The 27,503-nt window shown below is 35.6% G+C and overlaps 1 protein-coding gene across 4 annotated transcripts in view; it reads left to right on the forward strand.

Moving 5' to 3' along the window:
• The window catches only part of LOC121168093 (receptor tyrosine-protein kinase erbB-4), a 984,643-nt gene that overhangs the window by 498,403 nt on the left and 458,737 nt on the right, over positions 1 to 27,503 (forward strand). For all 4 annotated transcript variants that reach the window (XM_040997858.1, XM_040997859.1, XM_040997862.1 and 1 more), the window contains exon 3: positions 14,698 to 14,884. In XM_040997858.1, coding sequence (XP_040853792.1) covers positions 14,698 to 14,884 — 187 coding nt within the window. The remainder of the gene's footprint in view (positions 1 to 14,697; positions 14,885 to 27,503) is intronic.

Below are 27,503 nucleotides of genomic sequence, written 5' to 3' on the forward strand. Positions count from 1 at the left end.
CGGAGAACACAGATGAATTCAAAGTAGTGCAAGTGAAGTTGACTATCAGTATTGTATGCTAGATGAATCTTAGGTAATATATTCTTAGTCACTTGCAATTAAGGTACAAAAAATAGTTTCACAGCAAACATTGCATAAAATAAAATTAGGAATAATTGGCTGGTTGGAAGTTGATAATTTTTCTTAATACTTCTTTTTCAGAATATATTTTGGTTGATAATAAAATATTTTAGACTATACAGAATTTCAATCACTGGCTTTTGGAACACTTAAATGTTTATTGATAATGAATGTGTCAATATTTACAACATGTTTTTTACTCTAGTGTTACAAATGACAAACTGAACAATTGCGAGCAGGAAATATTGAAACGTGTTTGGATAAGATGTTATAGTATTGTTGAATAATCCAAGAATTTCCTCTTTAGTAGCTAATCAGCTCATCATGTAGAAGGAATGTCAACAAATATAAGGAATTAAGTAAACAGAATATACTTTTTAGTTTTATTTGTAAATTGTTGATAGCCAGGAGCAACTCCTGAACTCCACAGATACAGCAGTGATTTTTAAAGATGTGGTTGATGGGTGGGTACTTGGTGTCTTGTGACTCCTGCATTCCATAATGCCTAGAGTTGAATCCAATTTCTGCTCTGCGTTCCAGACCCTCACTGCTGTGCACCCTGGGATTGTGTAGTGGGTTGTGTAGTGCAGCCTCTGACAGGCTGCTGGGAAATCTGTGTCTTGTTGCTGTTTATTGGCTTTGATCTGGTTGGAGCTGTAGGTCTTGGGGGCACTTGGGTTTGAACGAATGGTACAGAAATCTGTTTTTCTTTTTCCTCTCAATTTCCATACCACTCAAACAAACACATAAAATGTTTTGGGGCCTTTGTTTCAGCCTTTTTACAACAAATACAATATATTTTACTATCTTTCAATCAACTCACAGTTTATTAGACAAAAATTTGAACAGATTTTGGTAGCAAAAATTGTTTTGTTTAATGTCAGTTATTTGTACTGGCAAAGTAATATATTTCTTGACTTGCGTGTTATGAGCATTATACAAAATATTTAAGAATTTGAAATCACTCATTTCATCTTCTGATGCTATAATAAATATATTCATTTCAGCATAGTATTGAATATTTATATTTTCTGCATGATGAAATATTTAAAAACAAATAAGAATTAATTTGGTGCATTTACTCTGTAGTGAGGTAATTTTCTTATATTAAGACTAAAGCTGGAGGAGATGTTGAAGATCCTATGGCAAGCTTAATTTAGAGATGAAAACTATGGAGGCTGTGTGAATTTTTCACAACTAATTAACATAACCAAAAAAATGAGTATAAGAACAAACCCTTGGTCCTTCTACAACGTTTTTTTTAAAACGGTATTCAACTTCTTCCTTCCTTCTTCCATTTTATCTTCTTACATTCTACTTTCCTTTTAGCATTCATGGAGTGTATTATTGTCCTAAATGTATATTGGGATAAAGACAGATGGATCTGCTTCGCTGTGGCCACAAGTACAAGTGTTATTTGAAACTTGCCCATATAGAATTAACTGTATTAAAACAATGCTCTGCAAGAGTGCTCACTACAGACGATAGAATAACTACCTTATTTTCAATTTAGGTGTTCATTTCAATTAGACTTAGTGGGCTTAAGCAACTCAATTTCATCAGTGCAATAAAACATGTACTATATTTATAAAAACTTAATCCTAGAAGAACATCATATGCATAGTTTATTATGAAATATTCTTCAGTAGATTTTGTTCATTTGAATAGTATGAGGTAAGAAGAGAAGGAAAAAGAGAGGAGAGAAAGAGGGAAAGAAAAAAGAGTGAAAGTGTGAGAGAGAGAGAGGGGAGAGAAAGGGAGAGGAAGAGGGCGGGGGAGGGTGGCTTTATCTGCTGGCTCACTTCTCAAATGCACATAATAGCCAGGACTAGACCAAGCTGAAGCTGAAAGCTGGGAACTGAATCAGGTCTCCTGCATGGGTGCAGGGGCCTAAGTTTTTGAACTGTCCTCTGCTGCTTTTCCAGGCCATCATCACGGAGGTGGAGCAGCCAGTACCGAAGCCAGCACCCATTCGGGATTTCACTTACACAGACAGTTATGCTAATCTACCACTGCACTTGTCCCAGCGTTTCTTCCATAATGCTAATTTAAAATATGTTATTTCAGAAACAAGTAGACAAATAAAAGGAACAGGGGATGTGGGAGGAAGGAAGGGCAACAATGGCATTATTCTTAGATTTGTGTCTACAAGTAATACGGAGCATATTATAAACTAAAAATTACAAAATTCAACTAATGAACAATTAACAACATTATGTACAATTATTACCTAAAAATTTAAATGTCTTAAAAGACTTATTTTATTTGTATTACAAAGTCAGATATACAAAGAAGAGGAGAGATAGAGAGGAAGATCTTCCATCCAATGATTCACTCCCCAAGTGAGCACAAGGGCCGGTGCTGTGCCTATCTGGAGCCAGGAGCCAGGAACCTCCTCCAGGTCTCCCACATGGGTGCAGGATCCCAAAGCTTTGGGCCGTCCTTGACTGCTTTCCCAGGCCACAAGCAGGGAGCTGAATGGGAAGTGGAGCTGCTGGGATTAGAACCGGCGCCCATATGGGATCCCGGCCCTGCAATTAAATTTAAACATTTTAAAAATATTATTTAGTAATATTGAAATGGAAACGTTTAATTCCCACTGAAACATGCCAAACTTTTAGGAAGATTTTCTGAGTGTCTTCAATTAAATGTTGCATATAAGTCAGACCTGTAACTTGAGCACTTACTGAATACATATTTAATGGGAAAATTAGGCAGTTAACAAATAGTTTAGTTTGAACAAATCCCACAAAAATAAAATTTTTAGCTATTGTATATAGTTTTAAATCTTGTTCAAAAGAACATTCACGCATGTTTCATCTTAGAGCCATTGGTGTCATGATTTCATGGTTATACATTTGATCTTTTGGGAAATTTAACTGAATTTAATAAATGTTTTATAATTGTATTTGTGAAGTATATTGCCAAACACTATACAGGAGTTTGCTGTTTAAAGATAAAAAGGCTCATATTCTTCTACAAAAATTTCATGACTAAAAATGTGAAGTAACTGAAATTATCACAAGCTTTGATAAATTTACTTTATCTCAATTGACATTAGTTTTATTTCCCTTTGCATAATGATGTAACTACATTCAGACTGAAGAAAAATGTATTCTGATGTTTATACTTTCCATAGAGAAATATGGGGTATCGATTTTTCATTTAACGTTCTAAAATATTTGTGTCACCTTTTAAAGTGAAAAATATAGGATACTAAAAAAGCAATAGGAAATAGAGTGTTTTCTTGTATTTTAAAACCCTGTTGGCCTCCTGTCACTTGGAGAGATATTTTATCCTTTCCATTTTACTATTTAAAACCAAATTGGATATTGAAAAGTTTGTTTTGTTCAGATAAATTTCTTATATGTTATGACAAGATGACTGCGATTTGTTTTTCCTTCTTCAAACGTGTTTATTTTATGGTATTATTAGTAAGTCCAAAGAATTTATCTAATTTTAGGCTTATAGGAACATACGCAGATACTACAGAAACCAGTTGCTTTTTTATTTGAGTTCTGCAGAGAAGTTAGGCACCGTTTGCTCCGGACAGCAGAGCCAGTAACGTGAACACGGAGAGGGTCTGGGGATGAAGCACCAAAAGGAGACCAGTGATGGTAGAAGTCTTTGCGAAGTCTCTATTGCTCCTTCACCTCCCCTTGTGTACTCTTCCCCCCATGTCTTCATTTAGCAGGATATTGGATACAGATGAGTCCAATTAGTCTAGGTGTTTTTAGTCACAAGCCCAGTTCCTGTTCCTGCCCAGGCCAACGAGTGCTAATCAACTCCTTAGCCCACAACACACAGGGATCTTAATCTGTGAACAGTAACAGACCTTCCGAAGATCTATTGGCAATAGATATGTAGTCGCTTACTCACTGTCTGCTGCTCCTGAATTTGAACAGAGAGAATTTGATAGCAAGGCTTATTAGGCAATCTGAAATTATAAGGTTTTTAAAAAGCATATATCAGAGATTGAAATGTAGAAAATGTAGAAAAGTGAGGGGAACTCTGCTGGTTCACGCCAAAGTGGTCACACATCCAGAACTGAGTCAGTCTGAAGCCTGAAGCCAGGAGCCTCCTCAGCAGTCTCCTACGTATGTGCAGGGTCCCGAGGCTTTGGGCCATCCTCTACTACTGCTTTCCCAGACCACAAGTAAGGAGCTGGATGGGAAGTGGAGCAGCCAGGACATGAACTGACATCTGTATGGGACCTTGGGCATATAACGTGAGGATATAGCCACTAGAATATCATGCTGGACCCAGGAACGTCTTTTATATTTTAATATTGCAAATATTTAGCAAGATAGATAGATAGATGTTTAATGCATAGAATTTAAATATAAATGAATTACCTTTAAGTAAATGAACGTATAGAGATTATTATGTTATAAACGTTGGTTAAGTCCTCAGCTTTTTAGAACAGTGCTCTTGTTACACTAAGATAGCAAATAATGTGCTTAGTTTGTTTTCCGCACTTCTGGCAGAATTTGAAAATAGAACTGTCGGAGACAGCACCTGCTTTTGAGATTTATTCTTGTTTAGATATTTTTTTTTTTGTCTTAAAGAGGCTTCAAAAATGTAACCATCCTTAAATCATAATTTTATACTGTTGCATTGCAGAATCTACACAGGGAAGTAATTTTAATCATGTAACAATGAACTTAAAAATTATTTGAGTTGTGAGCAAAAGAATGTGTTTCATTTTCTTAAAAAGCATTGCTGTAGCTTTACTTTTTTAAAGTATTACTATTTAAGAGGCATAGGGGAGATGTACAGGCAGGTAGAATGTCGTTGCATTGGTTTGCTCCCTAAATATTCACAATAACAGAGGCTGGGCTAAGCAGAAACCAGGATCGTGGAACCCAGCCCACGTCTTCCACATGGCCTGTAGGACACCTGTTATGGCCCAGTACCGTTGCTTCCAAGTGTCTGCATTGTCAGGAAGCTGCAGACACCTCAAAATGTTTCCTACAAAGAAAACACTTAATAAACATAAGTTCATATAATTATTAGAAACAGAAAACAGCTACTTAGAAACTTGATATTTACCTAAGAATACTTACACAGGAAAACTTTTAAAATTTCAATCTGTGAGTCCATGGGTACAAGTTATGTCATGTGTGTGGTCCTCATTATGCTCACAGATGTCCATAGAGTAGCTCTGGTATTTGTTTGATTTGATTGTAGAGAGTATCGTAAGTAATATCAGACCTCGTTGTCACTGGTGGAGATGATTAACGCAAGTATTTGTTCTTTGTAAATTAAGGCAGCCTTTTGTTTTGAGCTTTTTATGGCCAAATATTTAGACAAGTATTAAAGGCGTAATTTGGCAGTCTTGTCAGATCCAAGCCGGATAGTTCAGCACTCCTATTTCTGAAATTACTCTCTCGTTGCATTTAAAAATAACAGCAGGCTAGTCACAAAAGCAGTCACCTCTTAACTTTTGACTCCTCCAAGGCCATTTCCCTTATGCTTTTCATTGAGGCAGCTGCAGTCAGACAACATTTTATGAAGGCCCATTTTCCTCTTCTAAATTTTGAGAGGGCACAAATCACATTTATAAAAGACATCAGATGTAAAGCTGTCACTCTCAATCGTAGGCTGAAATGGTATCAAGCAGTTTTCTCATCTCAGCTTTGGTACTGCATAGTTGCTTCTTTAGAAATAGAAAAACTTGATTTCGTGTGTACAGGCAAGATGGAACACTAGAAAAAAATTAAGATTCTAGGTTCAAAAAAGGAATAGAAACTTAAGAAAATTCTAAAAATTAGATAGAAACTTATCGTAATACTGAGGATCTGTTTGTTAAACAACATTTAAGGATTCAGTGCTGAAAATAATCCTAAGATTTAGGGATCTTAATAGTCATGCTGTGGGTGATGAAACAGTCACAGATGATTAAATAATTTGCCCAACATTAACTCTGTTAAATACTGGAATATGAAGTCAGCCAAAAAATTCGTTTTTGAGAGATGTCCTAATGAAGACTGGTGGTTTAAACAACAGATCCTTGTTCCTTCGCAGTTTTGGAAACGGAATATGAGGTCAAGATTGCACAGGCTTTGTTCCTTCCAAGCCTGTCTCATTGGTGGCCAGCTTCTCCTTGTGTCTTAACTCTGTCCATGTCTGTGTCCTAATGTCTGTTAGGACTCTGTTGATATTGGACTAGGACACATCCTAGTGACTCAGTTACACCATCGCTTCTTTAAAAGACCTGCCTTCAAATAGTCTAATCCTAATGTTTGGGCTTAGTTTTTCAACACATGACTCTGAGAAGGAAGTGTCAAGAATCAATAGCAGGCAGTCTGAGTCCACATCAATATATGCTAAGGAATAGCAAGCATTTGGTATCAGTTACCCGTCATAAGCACAATTTTTTTTCAAGTACTTCCCTAGTTGCACTAAAAATAATAATAATGAGAAACTGACCAAATTTTGCAGAGTTAAATTTTAAGCGTGTAACATAAATGTGTCCAGAAGAAGAAGTTAAATACCTTACAGGAGTTCAACAAATAATGAGCCAAAATTAGCAAAGACCTGTTAAACTACAGTACCCCAATTTTTTAATCATCTGGCTTCCTGGTGCTTACTATTTTCATTTTCTTTAGAGAGTACTCACCACCATGTACACAATTAAAACCAAATTACCAGTTCTTTCATTCACGCGTAGTTTCAGTTGCATCAAGTTGCTAATAATGAATAATTTCCTTTTAAGTTGTACCTACAGATAAACACAGTTTAAAGTTTTACAAAAACTCTTTTTTAGATATTCTAATGACTTAGGAAATGTGTCTAATGTCAATTCAGAATTGATCCCACAAATCATTGTAGTTCAGAAATGATCACTGTGATTTTGACAGTAAAAAGTTCAGGCATTCATATGTTCTCTTTATTTACTGAAAGTCACTAAAAATGTCAATTTAAATTGAAGTTTAAAATTGCAAGTTTACCTGTGGAAATAAAGAAAATGAAATTTTGTTTACATGTATATTTAATTGGAGCATATAATTTTAATGGCATGATTTTATGAAAGTTTAGAGATATGTGATAGAAATACATCTATGGTGATTTAGAGAGATCTACAAATCTCCAGACCTAATATCTACAATTTGTTAAGATTTCAAACAAAATAAATTTAGCTGAGTTCAGTTGAGACAAATGCAATTCATGAATTAGCATTAGGTGTAGGGAAGATACAAAGATTTCCACCCAACCAGGAGGACAAATATTGTTTATAGGCAGCCAAAAAAAACCCACCACAACTATATATAGAAAGACACTAATTGGTTACAGCTCAGTACATATGCCTTTTGGGGCATAATGTGATAAAGTGTTTGCCTTATTTGGACATAGTCAGATCAGTTGGTTTCCTGTGATTGTCCGAAGTTTAACTATTATGATTAGTTGAGACTCAAGTACTCTTTACAAGAATATGAATATCTAAGAAAAAGTTCACAGAATAGAATATTTTATTTTAAAAACCTGTGTGTATTTTTTTCATAATTTATGCTTCCCATGACCATTTAAAAATTTATATGCATACTTTTTAGCATTTTTGTATGAAAATCAACTTATGTTTTAATTTTTTTCTATTAACTTTTTGAACATTTCCTGAATATTTTTATGCTGTTGACCATTTGTTCTCATTGTAATTAAGACTGCAATTTGCTGTGTAGGAAATTCAAAGTACAGAGGTAGTTTTGGGCTAATTTGATAAGCCTAACTCTAGAGTAATCAGTCTGTGATGCAAAGGTATAGTCTAGAGAGGGTCTGGGGATGAAGAATACAATGGAGATGTAGATCTAAGGGTGCTATTAGAAAGTTTTTAACCAACTGAAGGATATAGGATAGAGTTCGTAAGGTGAATCGTTCCAGGGGATGCTGTTTGAGCAATCTCTTTTTCAATGGGATGAAGCACGTTTACTTTTAGAAGGCATGAATGGAGTGCTGGTTATATAGTCAGTGATTGTAAGAAGGGACCGCATGCGCGGAATTAGGGCTAGTAGCCCTGGAGAGATGGGCTGAGAGCTACCAAGGTTTCCTGAGATAACTGAGACCCAATTTAGTACTCTCCGACGGTTATTTCTCGCTGTGTATAATGAGCATGACTTCTGCTCTACCTCCGTCAGGTAGATGACATTTCACATCACTCTTTCTCCCAAAGATAATTAGATCAGGCTTTAACTTCCACTTTCCAGGGTGGCACAGTCATCACAGCTTCAAAGACAGTGGGAACACTAAAAACAGTGTTCCAGAGCAAAAAACACTGTCTTTTTGAGTCTGCAGAATACCTAAAGCTGACTACATGCTTAGTATTATTTTCTGATAAAATTCTTCATATTATGTCAGCCACTCATATTCTCCGTATTACATATTCCTAGACATGCTATGAGGAGGAGTAGAGGCAGAAATTAATTACCTAGGGAAACTTGATGGAAAGACTTACTGATATAAAGGCTACAATTTGCCACTGCATTTGTCAATGTCACAGAACACTTGCATTCTATAGTGAATGAGTATGTAGCTTATTGGAGTAGAAGTTAGACTCAGAATTGTTAGAGTGATTTTAACCAAATTAGGCAAATATACTTTCAAAAATATACTTCTAAAAAGATAGAAGTGTTGTGTAATTTGAATTTAAAAAAATTAGAAACAAATTTAACATTTGCTTCTTTTTAAAAATTATTTTATTTTATTTTATTTTTATTGGAAAGCCAGATATACAGAGAGGAGGAGAGACAGAAAGGTCTTCCATCCAATGGCTCACTCCCCAAGTGCCAGCAAGGGCTGGGGCTGAGCCAATCCGAAGCCAGGGGTCAGGAGCTCTTCCGGGTCTCCCACACGGGTGCAGGGTCCCAAGGCTTTGGGCCATCCTCCACTGCTTTCCCAGGCCACAAGCAGGGAACTGGATGGAAGCGGGGCATCCGGGATTATGGTAGCCCATATGGGATCCCGGCGCTTGCAAGGTGAGGAGTTTAGGCACTACGCTATCACACCGGGCCCAGCATTTGCTTCTAATGTGCAAAAAATTGTTCCCAAACACTGGTTAAATATTCAGGAATTTTGAGATAGTACAATTGCTGAAAATTTAAGTGGATCCAGAGCCGATAGAACCATGTTGAATAATAATAATATTAATAATAGAATAAAAAACCTAAGGAGTATAAAGGCACCTATAGGAAACTGTTTTATGTTTCCACTAAGAAGACAATCAGAGGGGATCAACAACAAACAAGAGAATAAGTGAATCATTTAAAATAAAACAATTATTATTATTAATTCTAAGAGTTGTGAATGAAATGCAAATTTAGAAATTAAAAGGGCTGACTTTTTGAGACAATCTGGAGATAAATGATTAACTTGGTAAAGCAATAAAATCTCATCTCATTTTTGAAATAATGATTCATTGAAAATCCCAGGAAGTTTATAACTACACATTTCATATCTTGCTTAAGAAATTATGTATAAAATGTATATCCCCCATTATTATTGCTAATAATATATGAGGAGTTAATCAGATCTTATTTTTATTTTATCTGTTTTGTGTATGTGTTTGAGAGAGAAATAAAGACTTCAATTGTTAGATGCCATAAGCAAATGAAATTTTCCCCTGACTTAGAAGCTTTTTGAAGCATTTATGGCTTTAATAATCTTCAGTTGCATTTACTTCTTGAGCAAAGCAGCTGTATAAGCATACATTGACAGTGAAAATTAGTTTACTGAGTTAAACCACTTGGAGGATGATATGCCTTCAAATGAGTATTCACTCTTCAATTGACAAATAAACCATACATCTCAGACTGAACTGTTTTCTCAGCCAGAACCACAGGCAGGATTTTCTCCCTGCTCAGGCATCGTGGTTATTTCTGTTTACTATCACGGTCCTTGAGCAAAAATCATGAGTATGTTCTTGAGACATTGTTTATATTAGCAGCGGGTTCATAAAATCATTTTCCATGAAAAACAATATCAGAAAAGACTTGCAGCATTGCTTTGGACTTCTCCGAGGCAGTCTATTCAAAAGCTTTTGTTGAATGTTTGAGCAGTGAGTGACAGGGTTTGTACTAAGAGTAGTGCTAAAGCAAGGACAACTATCCATTTCTGAAATTTAGTATTATATCGAAAACTAAAGATACAAAGACACCAAAATTTGTGCTACAACAGAATAAAAGCAATAGTTATGTTGATGTAATTTTTTGATTCCTGCTCTGATTATCCACAGACCGTTCAGCAGCCTAGTTATTATGAAAGAAATCATTGTAACCATCAGCACGTGTTTGAAAGTTCTCTGTTTCCAGGCACTTTTCCTGTATCCCCTGATCACTGCAGTGGTTTCATGACAGGCATATTGCTATCACGTTTGTGAATTTGAAGAAACTGAGACTCGGTGAGGTTCAATAACTTCATCCAAATCATAGCATGGCTAAGTGCATAGAACAGAATTTGAGCTCACTTCTGCTTGGGAAACAAACCACATTTTCCCATTAGGCTTTCCTGTTGGCTAGTTATATACTTTAAAAAAATCTAAGATTGTAAAAAATATGGTGCTGCTCAGATTGTCTTTGATGGTTGAGTCCCTCAGAAATGGAAGCTGGTGTCCCCTCACATGGTTGTCCTTGTCCTTGTCTGACACAATCCTAATAGCTTTAGGTAACTCTTGACTGACACCAAGACCTAGAAACCATATTACTGACTATCTTCACATCACATACAATCCTACGATTGTTAAATTGTTTCCCATAATTCTACTTGGCAGTCAGTACTCATTGTAGTTCACGTTATGCATTGGAGTTACCTTTTGAGGTATTTTTAAAGATATTTGCACATAGAAAGCATTTAGGGATACCTGAAAAAATATAACTATGAATATCAGGAAACCAGAAAGAGGCACTAAAATGAAGGCACAATGTGTTGCTAATAAATATGAGAAGTTTATGTTTATATCCTGTAATTAAAAAATGTTTTGGTTCCATGAATTTCAGAGTACAGCAACAAATCTTACTTAGTCTGGGAGACTTAACATAATTTTTGTCCTGTTATTTGCATCATCACTCTGGACAGTAGAAGATTGTTGGAGATAAGATGGATAGAATTTTTACTACTGTTATTAATACTTGGCTGTGAGAGGCTTTGTTTAAAATATTTTTGACATACTCACTTTTGGCATTAACATGCAATGATATCCAGAGTTCATCTATGAAAAGGATATTTGTTAGGTAAGCTTTCCGTTACACAGCCTAATTTCACAACCAGGGGGTAATATACAGAATGATCAATGAGAGAGAAATGTGGGCACAGCAGTTTCTCAGTCTCAGAATGTCTGCATAGGACTAGCTGTTCTTTTTGAAGGCAACAAAAGTATTTCAAGGACTAATTTAGCAGACTGGTTTGGGATGTGAAGTATCTATATTATGTAAAGTTGTTGACTGATTTCAAGATACATTGAATAACTTACAAATACAAAACTTCGCTTATTTCTGTTTTTTCTCTTAACTAAGAAATTTTGGAGCTTTTCTTCTGTATTATTAAGCCACTTCTTTGCTTGCATTCACTATTGTCTCACATCCCATCCATCATATGTCCTAGTGTCCTTAACATTTGCAGGCTATTTTCCTTCAGGTTTTGCTAATTGCTTTGCAAATGCTCTGCTAGAAGAAGTTCTCCTTTTAGTAACCAATGAACCATTGCTAGTCATATGGGTTTTTTTGTTAGATTTCTTTCTTTGACCTGGTTGTACTTCATCTGAGTTTTTGCTGGTAATCTCATTACTGCGTTCTTCAATCTCAGGTTAATCCAATGGATTTTGGTTCTTGATAAGGGAAACTTATCTGGAACCCCCATGTGGGGTTGGAGGGTTTTGAGGAGAGTGGATGGATGCTTTAACATAGTCTAGATAATGTATTAGTAAAGCAGCCTCTATTCCCAATGAATAACTAAACCATTGGAATAGTACTTGAAAGGGAGGGCATGTAGAGCTGCAGGCTGGCTTCTTTCAGGCAGGTACAAGTTCAAATACACGTGGTGAACTAATAATGTGTGACAGTGCTGACCTCTCCTAGGTCTCTTCTTTTGCCCTAAGCTTTCATCTCTTCACCTGTAGGCACTCAGTGTCTCAAGAATACCCAAGTGTCTCATATTTTCCAATGTAATGCTGGAAATGAGTAATTTCCCGAGTCCCATTTATCTTCATATCCGTCTTTGCTCAATCAGAATTTTACTCTCCCAAGTTACTGTTGGTTAGTGTGCTTGCCTGCAGAAATGTGAGAATTGAAGCCAGAGTACAATAGTACACCAACAAATTTTATTTTTTTATAGTATACTTTAGGCTTCTCAAGAACTACCAAATAACGTTTATCCTCTCACTTTAGGTAAATCTGTATCTCGAACTAGATAGTCACGTGCGATTTTAGGTCTCTTTTGACCTCAGAGGTATGATGGAATGGAGAGAGACAAACCCCAGCCTGGGGCTTCTCCGTTCCGTTCTGTTCTGTGTTGTTAGAGATCTTGCATGAAAGTAGCATGCATTCTGACCTACACATCTGGGAGCTGTACACGTGCCTTGGAAATGTCTGCATCTGGACCACCTATTTTACTAGGTAGATGCATGTAGGTGATATAGTCTGGGGATTGACCTGAACTAGTGGATCTCCAGCCAAATGAGGGCTTGGGGTCAGGAAGGTGAAGATGGCTTTCCCAGAGGTAAAGGATATTGCCAGGGAAGGGCCATAGCACTCAACAAATCCTTGTTGGCCTCTTATTGTCAAGTGAGACAAAAAAGAGTGAATAAATAAGTGTTTTTGATTTTGTAAAGCGATATGCTGGGAGTAGGAGGAGTGTATTATACATGCTAAATGTGACAAACATATCCATTATATGTTAAAAGGTAAAAATCATGAAAGTGGATTGACTGCAGGGGAGATAAGGAAAGTTGGACAGATGGGAAAATAAAAGGTTTCCGTTTTCAACAGGTACATGTCAATGCCACACATCCAAGTGAGGATGCTGAGTAGGCAGTCGATGTAAGCTTAAAGTTTAGAGGAGATTTACAGAATAAAAATGGAACATTGACAGTCCTCAAACTGGATGAGATCATTTAGGGAGCAAGAGTGCAGAAAGAAATAAACAAAGCAAAATTAAACACTCAAAATGCAAGCACAGGGGCATCTGAAATGGAAAGGCTCAGAATATCCAGAAGCAATGTACTTTAGAACATTATATACTTTCAGTTTTTATAAACAATATATATGCGTGTGGGGGTGCATGTTGTTACGTATTATTATGATATTGTTTACTGAAAATTTTGAAGCTATCTTTGCAAAACTGTCAAGTCTCACAAATCCTCAAGTAATTGTATGCAACTAAATTTAAATAGTAGAAAGTTTTAAAAAAAGTTTATAAAGGATTTAGGGGCAATAATAAGCTCTGAATGTGTGTTGTTTCTGTGTATGTGTTCTCTAGAGTTGTACATATCTACACATATAAGTACTAAAACTAACATAGTAGATCTTAATTTTCTTATTTGAGAAAAGGAGAATGAGAGAGACCTCATTAGCTGGCTAAGTGTCTATGTTCTGCAATAGCCAGGGCTAGGTGGGGCTGAATTTGGGAGTTGGGTGTGACATCTAGGTTCCCTGATTAGGTGGCAGGAGTATAATGACTTAAGCCACCACTGATGCTGCCAAGAGTCAGTACTGGCAGGAATTTATAGCGAGGAATCAAAGGTATAAATGAAACCCAGGCATTCCAATGTGGAATGCAGGTTTCTTAATTGCTAGGCTAAACTCTTGTCCCATAGACACTTAAAATTAACCCTTAACCTGAAAACTAGCACAGGTTTATTGCACTTATGATATTTTTTTATCTATTTGCTTTTTATTGTAAAGCTTGATTGATAGATGGATTCATCTCATTATAGTCAGTCGATGAAAAGTCAATGCATTCTTCAAATCTCAAGTGTTCATGAATCAAGCCTCCGTAAGAGGTTGATTATTTATGACAACCTGAGAGTCACTGTCCCCTCTGTCACTGTTATTGGTACTGCCCATAAACAATGAAGGCTTAATCCTCACTGTACCTACATTAGGGCCTCAGGATACAAGAATTAACCTACAACGAAAAGTTATTCTCCTACAAGGCTGGGAGACACTCCAGAGGAAGCATGATGGACTTGGGAAAATCCCAGATGAACCTAGAGAGAAGAAGAGAGTGGAGTGGAGGGAACTTTGGGGAGGGAGAAGGAGAGCCCACTGCAAACTAAATTGTATCAAAAAACAATAAAAAAAATCTCAAGTGTGAAAAATAGGTCATAAACTATCAGTTATTTTATTGTAAGCACACCCATGATATTTTTGAAGAAACATACCTAATGTGTCATGTGAGATTCTAACCCTATCCAGTCGTGTACCAGCACATTAATATAAATGTGATGTACAGTAAAAGTGTGAAAGTTAGTGTACCGAAGCTCAAATTAAAAAATTGTAATTAGTTTGCTAACTTTTATCTACTTGATTGTATAACAGGTGGGCAAATTAGTGTTAATTTAAAAAAACCAAGCAATTGTTTGTGTCTTTTCAGTCTATTCGAGAAGTCACCGGCTATGTCTTAGTAGCTCTTAACCAGTTCCGCTACCTGCCTCTGGAGAATCTACGCATTATTCGTGGGACAAAGCTCTATGAGGATCGATATGCGTTGGCAGTATTTCTAAACTACAGGAAAGATGGAAACTTTGGGCTTCAGCAACTTGGATTAAAGAACTTGACAGGTAAGAAAAATATCCCAAACAGCAAGACTTTTATTATTTATATGATAGAATATACAAATGCGTGTAAGTTACTGCAGTAAATGTCAGATTGAGGAACCTTCTAAGGCATTTAAATTTCTGCTATTTCTGAGCAACGATGCCCTGTGGTCCCCTTGCTTTTATTTACTGATTTACCAAATGCATTTTGATACTTTAATGTTGTATCTCAGCTGAACAGAAGTGCACTCTAAGGAAATGCTCAGTGACTGAGAACTGAGATAGGAAGCAGGCTTACGAATGCTGTGTTTGGTGGTTTCAGGTGAACAGTGGACCGTATCATCAAAGCTCCACAGTAGCACTGTCGCTCCTGCTCTTGTTAAAGTTCAGCAATGCACAAGCCACTATATCCAGTTCTGCTTATCTTTAGCTTGCTTTGCACAATCGTTTTACCTTCAGAAAATATTTATAATTGATTCGGTCTTGATTTATCTTATTCAGTAACTTACCAAATGTCATCAGTAATTCTTTCACATAGTGCTTAAATATCTGATTGTTGTTGTTGCAAAGATTGAAGATATGTGATGTTAGAAATCTGAAATTATCATCTGGCCATGAAAATTACTTCAGAGGAATTCATGTTGCTGGCTAGACCTTGCAATCCTATTGATATTTTTTCAGTTCTTATAGTTCATAACCCATAAAGACTCTGATGAAAAGCACTTAATCATAAAATTTCTAACCATCAATTTTGTCATACACACCTATAGAGTCAAAATGGGCTAATTCGTAGTTAAGTAGCACCTAACAGTGGGATAAAAGATAATCTAAATTAATATAATCTATATATTTCAGCCAAATGTACAGTGATTTTACTATATTTTGAATCCTCTGAGTGCTAGTTCACTGACACTAAAAAATTTAAATAATTTAGTGGTAGTACTTTAAAATAGTAAGTGAAAAATAAGGTTAATAGTGTCAGGTTATTAAAATTGTTTATTTCATTTATGGCATATGTAAAGTAAATATTTCTAAGTCATTTAGTTTGAGCCAAGATCTGAGATAAAACCAGAATATTTAGGTACCAAAAATAATCACGATTATATGACTTATTTGTACCTAATTGCTCTAGGGTTGATGAAATGCTCATCAGTGAAAATTGTTCAGAATTTATAAATTCATCCACAGCATCTTTTTCTTGCTACCCAAAGATATTTCTTCTACCAAAGAATGAGATTTTTGACTAAATTGCTACTTACATGGAAACAATCATAGTAGGAAGGACTGTGGAATTGAAATGGGGAGAAAAAAGGATTATTGAAATTAGGACTCTAAAAATGTGAAATGGATAAAATTTGCATACGAAGCACTGAGTTTTCTTCCTGATTGTCTTATGATTATATTAGAAGAAAAATGCTAGTGAATAAATTTATTTTCAGACTTTTTATAATACTTGGATGCTCTCATGATACTTGAATCCTGTGTATATTCCGAAAGTTCTGGCATTTCAAAAATCCTTCCATACAAATATAAAAAGTGTCTCAAGAGTTTTCACATTTCTTTGTTATTAAATGTTATTAAAAAGAGTTGCCCAACTAAAAGTTTGACATCTACAGCACATGCATGCAGTGAGCTTAACATGTCTTACTTAAAATCATGATAAAACATAAGACTGTTATTTCAAAGCTAAAATGTTGATCATGCCTGAAAGCCTTGTGGCATTTTCTTTTCCAGCATTAGAAATGCATAAATGATAATGGTTAAGAGAATAAGTAGTTAAGTTGATTATTTTTAAAAGGTACTTGTTCAAGTTCTATTAGCTTCTATTTTAAATGTTTTCAATATTAGTATGAAAAAGGTACAAAATTAAGAAAATTTAGAAATTCTTCAGTTATTTTATTAAGTAAGTTAAAATTGTATGCCGCACTTACTCTGTAAGAGAGGTGGTTTAGGTTCACTGAACCTACCAATGTATTCTGTTTAGTGTCACTAAACTCTGACAGAGCCCTGCACTCCATTTGAGTCTCCCATGTAGGTTGCAAGGACCCAAGTACTTGAACCATCATCTGTTGCCTTCCTGGGCATATTAATGGGAATCTGAAGGGGAAGCTGAACAGTGGAGACTTGAGCCAGTGCTCCAATATTGGAACACATGTTGTAAGTGGTAGCTTAATATGCTGAGCCACAAAACCAACCTCTAATATTCGTTGTTTGTTTTCTTTTGCAAACGTTGCAGAAAACAAAGTGATATTCTAATCAATTTATATTATGTTAAAGGTAATGGACCTAGATGGGCCCTAAATTTATCTGATAATATAAAGAGCTGGTGAGAGGGGATAAGAATAAGAAAAATTTCTGTGTATCAAAATATCTCATGGTACTTACCTATATTGTATTGAATTTCTAACCTGGTTCTTTTAAAGGACCAACCATGCCAACATAATTTGGTGTCTTGCTAGAAATGGAAAATCTTGGGTACCATCAGAGACCTGTTTAATGAATAACTCTAAGAATGGAGCAGAGAGCAACATGTGTTTAAAGTATTCCTCTGGTGATTTTTATCATTACTAAAGTTTGAGAATCACTGTTGTCATTAAGTAAAAAGTATGTTGCCAGATTGGTAGCATAACATCTGGTCAACCTCTTCACACATATCTGATGTAAATAATTTTCAATAATTTGATATTTTGTGGAGTAAGTGCATGGATGGTTCACAAGCAGAAGGATTTTTGATTGAACGGAAATAAATACACCCTAGTTTGGTGTGGAAATGTGGTTAACAAAACAACTCAAAGATGAGGAACATACTTGAAATACATCTTTTCTGTCATCATTTTATCAAATTGAAGGCTTGGTATCATGATAAGCCATCTCCAGAAAAATGATAATTCCTAATTTTTTTCTGTAAAATTTTATTTTAAAGCACTTCTAATATTTAAATAGCAAATGATAGCTGTGGGGAATGGGGATGTGTATAGCATTAAAATCAAGAATTCTGAGATTACTGTATTAAGAATTTTGAGATTAGTGTATCAAGGTTGTAGATAATATGGTTTATCATGAAGTCTTTCCTTGAGTGCTTTGGTGGGTGCATTGGCATTAGAATAGCATGCCTTTAGAGCAGTATATTTGCTTCCTGCAAACTCTTGTTGTTTTTGTGTAAAACATATACCTGGGTAAGCTGTGGACTATCATGTACAATTGTTAATGGTTAGATGATCCTTATACATAGAAAATTAGTTCCCATCTTGAACGCTGTTATTAATTAGCTTGATGCTCATCAAAAGCTATCCCCTTGACAAAGATGTTACTGCAGATCTTATGTAGATACTTTCTTGTTGGCTGTGTTCTAAGATAAGAACATGCTTCACACCTATTTTTCTGAATAAATAGAAAAACTTATTTTATTGTTGCCACTCATATTATCTACTTGTTTGTGGGGTAAGAGTAGAGAAGAGGCTGGTCGCAGACTAGAGTTGACTACACAAATCTGATAGAGAAATTTGGAAAACTCTTAATGCCCTATGACACTGGCTCCGCCTTTTCTGGCCAGGGGAAAGACTATCCTAAACATAGTGTGTACCTCAGACACGCCATCATTTCAGTCCCCAGACCGCTGGAAATGTACTACTGCAGGTGAGCATGGCAGAGAAGAGAGGAGCATACCCTTTGCTCTGGTAAGGTCACTAGCTTGTGGTTCCGGTTTTTATCAACGAACTTTGATGTTGATATCCTGCTGATATTTCAAATCAACTGATACTTGATCGGTATTCTTATTCAAAAATTCCTGTTCAAATCAATACTTCATATTACACATAAAACTCTGGAAGCTTCACTGATATTCACTGATCTGACCAAAAAGTAAAGAGCAGTTTTATTATACTGGGCATTGAAATCCACTAATGTTTTCTTGTTTTTGTAGTTTATAAACAACTTTATACTTATTCTTTGCTGAAGATTCTTCTCTCTCCACAACTCAAATCATAATCTAATAAAAATGATTAACTACACACTCCATTCATGATAATATTCATAACATTTTAAATAAAGACAAAAATCCACAAACTTGTGCTTATAAAAATGTACTGAGCTCAACTTTTTGTAAATATATATTTTTCCAAACTCAGATTCCACCTACTGAAAAGACAGTCTCATAACTTATATAAGGAAAATTCAAATGCCTTAAGATTAAATTGAGTAACATATTAAATTTATTTTTGCAATTCCATAATCCTTATTGTAAAGGATACTTTATATTTGCTGGATTCTGACCATGTAAAAATAAAATAAAATGCTCATTCCAGGAGTTATGACATCTGAATAATACAACATTTGACATACCTTTCTTCATAGGTTATTCACCTTCTTATATATCTTTTTAAATTGGTTATTAATTAAGATAAAATATTAAGGTAAAAGTGAATGCCTGAAGCTTATAAAAATCCTCTGACATTGTTCAGTCTGGTTTAATTAAATTACTTACAAAATTTGACAGACCACCTGTAATCAACTGAGTATGATCACGAATGTGGACAAGAGTCAAAACTATCTGGCCAAACCCCTGAACCACCACCTGAAGTTTGCTTCTCTCAGAGGCAGTTTCTTTGTCTTGAAGCTGTGAAGATGATTCTGGGTCACAGTGTTGTTACTGGCAATATAGAAATGAAGCAGGGAACTTCTTAGCTGCACATCTTTTATGTAGCAAATACTTGGGAAACCTTCATTCTCTTTGCATCTATTTTGGTTAAACTTTGCTCTATATCAGAACACCAAAACTATTCGTATCTGTTTCTACAAATTTACTTAGATTCCTATTGCTTTCCTGAGATGTTGGATGGACTCAGACTCAAAGAGCCTCCGTGTTGTTCTGTCTTTTCTGATGTGACCTGGATACTACTTTATGTATGAGATGGGTTCCTCTGTCAGTGACAGCCTGAGGCTTATCTTTTCTCTCTCGGGAAGAGAGCTGTGTTCACCACCTCACAGCAGTTCTTTCAGCCTTTTAGCCTCTCTGGCCAGCACCTGTTGCCCGGAGTCCTTCATTTCAAATCTCCACCATCGTATTTCACCCTTGATTGGCTCTGACATCTGTCTTGCCCCAGACAAGGGACTTACCGGTACTTAGTTCTTTCTCTGACACTAGAGCTAGTAAGCATTCTTAAACTGCTCAGCAAAATTATGCTTCAACACTATTAACTGCTAAATACTAAAATGAAAATAGACACAAGACAGCTGAATAGTGCCCTATAGCCATTTTAAGGTGTATAGAAGCAGGTAGTATGTAAACTAAAATTGAAATGTCAATGAAGTAGTCACAGGATGTGGTTAAGAGCTTGCATTTGGTTAAGAACTTGCATATTGGTTACTCAATACCATGTCAATTAATTCCATAATGTTGTAAATTGTTGTTGATGTTATGTTGGGGCTTTTAATTGATCGGGATGATATTCTGCCAGCTCTACCTTCAGACCAGAGATGGTCTCCCCAAGAAACCGTTGAATTTATCTGGACAGTAAGATACTGGACTCTAAGCTTGGTATATGCTTATAATGAAAGACTCTTGACTGGATTTGAACTTTAATACTGCAACAAGGTGGAGGAATCCACCTTGGGGGGCGGTGTGGGGAGTGGTTGGGGGAATCCCAGAGCCTATGAAACTGTGTCATATAATGCAATGTAATCAATAATAAAAAAGAAAGGCGTTAGGAATGTTTGAGTGGGTTCAGTCAGTCTAGTTCAGGGAATGTTACTACATAGAATGCTTGACAAAGCTATTACTTACATTCATGTTAGAAGAAGTAATCAAGATATGGTGATATCTGCAGTTAAAAAGTCCAAGATCCTCAGACTACTTCTAATTTAATAAACTGCTTGGAAAATGAGTGTTCACAGCTAACCCACAGTGAGTATTATATGATTCAGGTTGAATCATTGAAAAATTGGCAAAGTGTTCTACATAAGGGGATTCTTACATGAGGTGCACTATTTCTAAAAATGATACTGTAACCAGTGTTTGCAAAAAATATTGTTTTCTTGCCATTAACAGTATGTATTGACTAGAAGGAGAAAGGATTGATGCATCAATGTCCGTGCATGAAAGAAGAATGCATTTCAAAGGACGAAGTGTTGCAATTGTTAGAGCAGTGAAGTATAAATGTCATCTCAGCATTTTTTTCTTGATCTTATTCCTAGCCTATGAACCAATGAGTGAATTTATGGAACTGAGTAAAGGGATATTGAGGGTTTCTTCTGCAGTGAGGAGACCCCAAATGCAGACATAAGCCCTGGGAATGAGGTTGGAGTGGGTGGTCATGGCAGAGTGAAGTTTCCAGGGAACATATTAATCCCTTCTCATTTGGCTGACGTGTTTCATGGACCCCTACGATGATCTGAACAGACAATGAAAGAGAGCTGCCATAATTTAAGTCCCATTCGGGAATCCTGAGAAAGTTCCATTCTCTGGATGGCAATTATTTAATTCTGTAGCATTCTCCAGAAAGCATTTGGAGTTGTCTCATATGGCAGGAGATTATTCTTTTCTGTTCTACAGATACACTCAAATATGTACATTTCCTCCCCTTAGAGAATAAGCACAGTATTTTCAATGAAGAAAAGTTTTAAAATCATCAGACCTCCTTTAAACCTCTTTGATTGAACAAGTGTGCTTCTTATAATCCTAAAAAAGGAGAATCTCTGCCTTTCAGGGTCACTTGTGCACATGAGAAACTGATTAGTTTTCAGCACAGATCTGTAATTTTACTCTGAGGCAAGCAGGAAATGTATCAGAATACCTGGTTCCACATCCTCCTCCCTGGACATTATCTTTGTAGGGTTTACAGACACAGAAGTGTCTCTTCATCCCCTCTCAGTCACCGAGACGCAGCAGTGCTGGGACCTGAGTCATTGGATCATTGCGCATTCTGATTTACTGCTAGAGGACTGAAAGCAGTAGGGAAAATACTTTGAAATAATCTAAATCTGTAATTTAGAGATGATGAGGAGCAGGTTTGTACAGTGCAAGTACACAAATCTCATGCAGCCTAGTGACAGATGGCAGCCCTATCACAGCACACCCTAAAATTTTCAGTTATTCAAAGTTCACAAGTAAAGCTACTTGTTGCTTTCTTCCCGCAACTACCAATGACATGAGAGTTATGCCACCATATAGCATTCAGGAATTTTACACTTAACAAAACGTCTTTAGTTTCTTTTTGTTTCATAAGCTGATATGGCAGATATCATTATTTTTTACTGCTAACCATCTATATAGACTGCATTTTTACATATTACAGATTGAGCTCTAGTTGCTAATGAAGTGTACATTGTGCCACAATCTAGGTATGCTCTCCTTCCTTTCTTTTTCTTCCAAATTGTGCCTTTCTGAGAAATGTTTAAGGTATTCTTTTTCAGAAAAGATATCAATTATAAGTCATAGTCCATTTTTATCTTTCTTTGTGTGCTGCACTAAAAAGGGACAAAGTAAAAGCTCCAACAGAAGTGTGAAAGATGGTTAAGATGAATACTGCCTTCAAAGATATTAAATGAGAACAGTGTTTTAGAAGTGACACATTGTGCTAATATGGAAAGACAGTGGAGGTTTAACAAATGTGTTGCTTCCTTGGAATCATGCTGTAATTGCTGTTGTTGTGATAGTGAAATTCTGTACCAGAGAAGCATATGAAATGAATGCAATAAAAATGGCTGAAATTTTGTAAATACTAATGATGAATGTGATTTTCCATTTATTAATATCTATCAGGAAAGAGATGAATGGTAACTTTTATGGTCAAACGCTTTTTGATATAATAATAAATGCTACTAACAAACAAGGAAATTTTAATTATCATTTTCATCCCCTTAGATTTAGCTGACTTATTGGATTTACTGGACAAAATAATGAAGTATAAATATCTCAGCATGAAGAAATAATCTATTATCCTAAGAATTTCATTTGCATTTTTGGCTCCTTTATTAAAAAAATTAAATAATTGCTTTTTAGAGGGAGAAGAGGGAAATGAGAGAGAGCCAGTGAAAGGGAAAGAACAGGAAGGGAGCTAGGAAGGAATGAGAGAGTAAGGAACAGAAACGGAGTCTGATGACCGGATGGGTTCCTGTTCACTTTCCCAATATCGTCAATGGAAGGACTAAGCCATGGCTGTCCCTTGTGGTAACCTGATTCCCATTTACTTCAGTAAAGAGCATTACCTTCGCAGAGCCTACCCTGGCAAGAATCTGGAGTCAGGAGCCAGAGTTGGGTATCATTGCAAGGTATCAGCATGAAAGGAAGATCTATCTTCTTTACAGTCTGCCTAGATTTTCAACACAAGTCTAGCTTTCATAAGATTTTCCCTTCTTCACTCTATAGATTATGATCTTCTTAGGATGTATTATATAAGAAACCAAGTCAGACTGTGCTGGTTATTGATTCATAACCCTAACAATATTCAGTATTTACAAAGAAAAGTGAAGAAAGTCATGGTCCATAATATTTTTCTTCTTGCTGAGACCATTTACTTTACTCAGTTTTATTCACTCACTATTGCAAATTAAAGATTTCAAATTGTAATATTAATAATATTAAGGAAAGCTGACATCAGAAAGACCGTTATGGATTACAGTCTACTATGAAATATAGGGACCTGAAGTTTTCATCAAGTCTTTACAGATATTCTTGAACTTGTGACTAAGTTGTTATGTTTCATGTTTTGTGGGCGTCTATGCCACATTTCAATGAATATGTAGGTACAACATAAACTGGTCAAAGTTGCCAACTGGAAATTCCGCTTCCTTTTCTCCTCCGTGTGATTGGTGTCTTCTGCCTCCCGCTCCTCTTTTCTGGGTATTCAAGCACTAATTGCTTCAATATTGCGAAATATCATCCCATCATGGTGCTGTGGAGGACATCTAACTGCTTTCTGTCATCTGAAATCTTTCTTCTGGCCTCTTGGTGTCGCTTTCTTACCCTCTAGTAATCACTATTCTAAGGTAAGATCGACTGTTTTTCATTTCTGTATATGATCTATTTCATCTTTTTGACTCTGTCCCATTTTATTTAGCATGATGACTCCTAGTTCTATCCATTTTGCTACAAATGTCAGAACTTACTTATTTCTGTGGCTGCATAGCCACAGAATGTATGTATATATAGCATGTTTTTTATCCTGGACACTTAGGTTGAATTCATTCCTTGGGTATTTTGGGTAGTTCTACTTACTTTTACTATTGTAAATGCGTTTACTTAAAAGGCAGAATGACAAGTTTGAGTGGAGGGACAGAGTGAGAGAGGGAGACAGAGAGAATGAGATTTACTGTAGTTAACTCACAACTGGACCAGACCAAAGCAAGGATCCTAGAGCACCATCCAGCTTTCTTTTCTTTTTCTATTCTTTTTTTGTAAGATTTATTTATTTTTGTTGGAAAGTTAAGATTTACAGAGAGAAGGGGAGACAGAGAGAAAGATCTTTCATCTGCTGGGTCATTTCCCCCAAGTGGCCACAACTGATCTGATGCTTGCTTCAGCCTAGCCCATCGTGCACAGGTCGTGTCTTTTGATCCAGTCCTCATGTAAGTTAGTTAGTATTGTGGTCAATTTGCCTGGCCTGCATCCTGCCATGGCTCTCACACCTTCCATATTATTTGAGGTTGTTTTTTATTTATGAAACAAATATTTTTAAAATCTTCTACATTATTTTAAGTTAAAGGCCAATGAAGATCTTAATTTCCTTTTATGAAAGCAAAAGAAGTTGGAGAGTTTCATAGAATCTGGAGTCAAGAGGGGATTTATAGTTTGTTTAGTCCCTTTCTCTGAGTTTTAGAGTTTGTAAATAATTACTCAAGATGAGTTTTTATTCTATCTAAATCTTGTGATATTTCAGCTGTATTATTCAAAAAATATGATATTTAAAGATGCCAGAAAGGAGATAACAATTCATAATGTTCCAAAAATGTACATGCTTAATTTATTTAGATAGGTACATTCTGATTTACCATTAGGCTGAAAATTAAATACTACAAATGTAACATTCAGGTGTAACTCAATTGTTGTCTTGTTTTTATGAGACCATCCTTTATTCTTTGAATTTATGTTTTGCACCTTTGTCAAGAATGTTTGGCTATGCTGTGTGCATTTGTTTCTGAACTCTACTAAACTCTCTAATATTGCAGTGTCCAATGTGACTGTCTGTGGATTCCATATTATTTGTAGCCATATAGTAAGTCTTAAAATCAAGTGATACCCTTCCATTAATGTTGTTTTTTAAAATGTTTAAGTTATCTTAGTTCTTTTGCATTTCAGTAATAATTTTAGAACAAGCTTGCTGGTAACCACCCAATCATAATCCAGGCTCAACAGATATTTATAAAGCAATGTAATTTTATGTCAGCTTTATAGTCTTGTTTAAAGATTACTGTTTAGTTTAGTATATTTTACAAAGAAATGAAGGACAATAAATTAAAGCAGTGAAGTATTTCACATACCTAAAGACACAACTCTTACACAGAATAATGAGAAAAATTAAATGAAGAAAGTGAACATCTATGTCGTTACTGTTGTTGTTCACATGATGCGTGGTTGACCTTCACATGTATGCGTTGCAGTCGCTGTGTAGTTAGACATTACATGTCATGATCATAAATCTTTGTGATTTAAATTGTGTCATACTTTACACAGCAACTCATAGTGCTCAGGGTAATGAATGAATCAAACATTTGTGTTTGGCTCAAATACCTCTTAAAATATTGAGAAAACCTAATTATAGGTGAATAAGTACATTAAAGGTCACAGTATAGGCTATCAACTCTTTTGAGATTATATTAAGGGTTATCACAATATAATTTTCAGATATATTTAATGTGTCTACTTGCATTAGTAAAGGCAGTGAATTCTGTTGTTACGTTTGGTTGATCATTAAATATCCAATATCTTTGAAAAAGTTAAAACAATAATGTTGCCTAAATCACTTTGACTATTCAGTGTATTGTGGATACATGCAGATCTTAGTACCATGCTTTCTAGTTCTCTAAAAAAAAAAAATACGGATTGCATTGAATTGGTAAGCTGTTTTGGAAAGAATAATTTTGACAACACTGATTCTTCCACTTCGTGAGAATAGAATAGCTTCTCATGTTTTGTGTCCCTTTATTCTTGTCAGCAGTAATTTTTAGTTTTTTCATTATACAGTTTTCACTTCTCTGTGTCATCCAGCTTGTAGAGAAATCCCTGTGTAAAAAAATAGTAACAATGTTAGTGAGATTAAAAAAAGGAAAACACACTCAAAAACCAATCCATGTCTGTAATGTTTGCTTAGGAGGCTTCTCTCATTGCTGCCATTAAGTAGTCATCAAAAGTTCTGAGACTTACAAACATGGGGTAAAAAGTCACAAGTACTTTTGGGAGGGCAAATGCATACAAATGGATTTTGGGGATAAAGTTCTTACAATTTAACCCAAGAATGCAAATTTAGCCTGGGTATGTTGATTTGTGATTACAGGTTAATCGTATGTGTTCTAGATGGAACCTTAATTTACTAGATTGTGGAAATAACACTCATGACAGTCTTCTAGTCCTAGTAACATTAAATACTAATATGGGCCTCTTCTTGAAAATTCATAGTTTGAAATTCAGTATCAGCATTGAAACAAAGAAGGGAAATTTGAAGCCTCTTAAATTTTGTGCCTCAGTAAACTCCTCTGAAAGTGAATATTAAATGAAAAAAAAATTGCATGGAAGCTGTGTAGTACAGCGATTGGTGCTAAAAAAATGAGTTTTCTTCCTGATTTCTCTTGCATTGTGCGATTTCTAATAGGGTAACGAAATTAAAGAATAGTAAATCGTTAGTTAATTCTGCCCATAAGTACATAGAAGTACTCTTTCTTGGTTCTTTAAATGGAAAATATTATTTTAATAAAATATAGCCTCATTAGAAATTGAAAGACTCACATTTTCATCACCTTTATGTGTACCTTAAATGAACCACCTGATACCTCTGAGTGGAAGCTCCAAATTGAATAAAACAGGAATTTTAAAGTTTGTTTTCCTCCTCATTTAATCCTATTTTTAATAATACTCACCTTAATAATTATCTTTCTGGCAAAATATCAAGGCTAAACGCACACCACATTTTCTTAATGCTAACTGAGTATGTAGTACTAACCTTTCCAGTTCAGCGGACAGTGGTATTCTCTTTTATCTCTGAACACCTGGAGACCGAAATCTGAAGAGTTCATAAGAAAAGAATGCAACTCCATGCGCATATATAGGAGCTTTTATTAGGATTTCATTGCTCAGTGTGTATGCATTTTCTGGCAGATGTATAACAATGTATAATATGAATAGTTTCCAGTTGCATCTACACGTAGCTGTGCGTCATTAGAGATCAACCCACTCTCCTTTAGCAAATTATTTTATTTTCCTAGTAAACCTCAAAAGGAAAATGACAAACTTTGGATGACTTTTAGGGAGAAAAATAGAGCATGAGCTGAGCAACAAAATCAATTTAGTTGGTTTTCAGTACTGACTTAAGGCTCAGGTTCCCCAGTGGTGCCAAGAAAGTCTTCATTGTTGTTCATTTCTTAATTTCTTAGTCCTTCTCTCCAAGTACTCAGATATCCCTGCTGGATAGAGCTACCCATTCAGCCTCAAATC

This window comes from Ochotona curzoniae, unplaced genomic scaffold, assembly GCF_017591425.1.
Source record: "Ochotona curzoniae isolate NIBS_2020 unplaced genomic scaffold, NIBS_Ocur_1.0 patch56, whole genome shotgun sequence".
Classification (NCBI taxonomy): Eukaryota; Metazoa; Chordata; class Mammalia; order Lagomorpha; family Ochotonidae; genus Ochotona; species Ochotona curzoniae.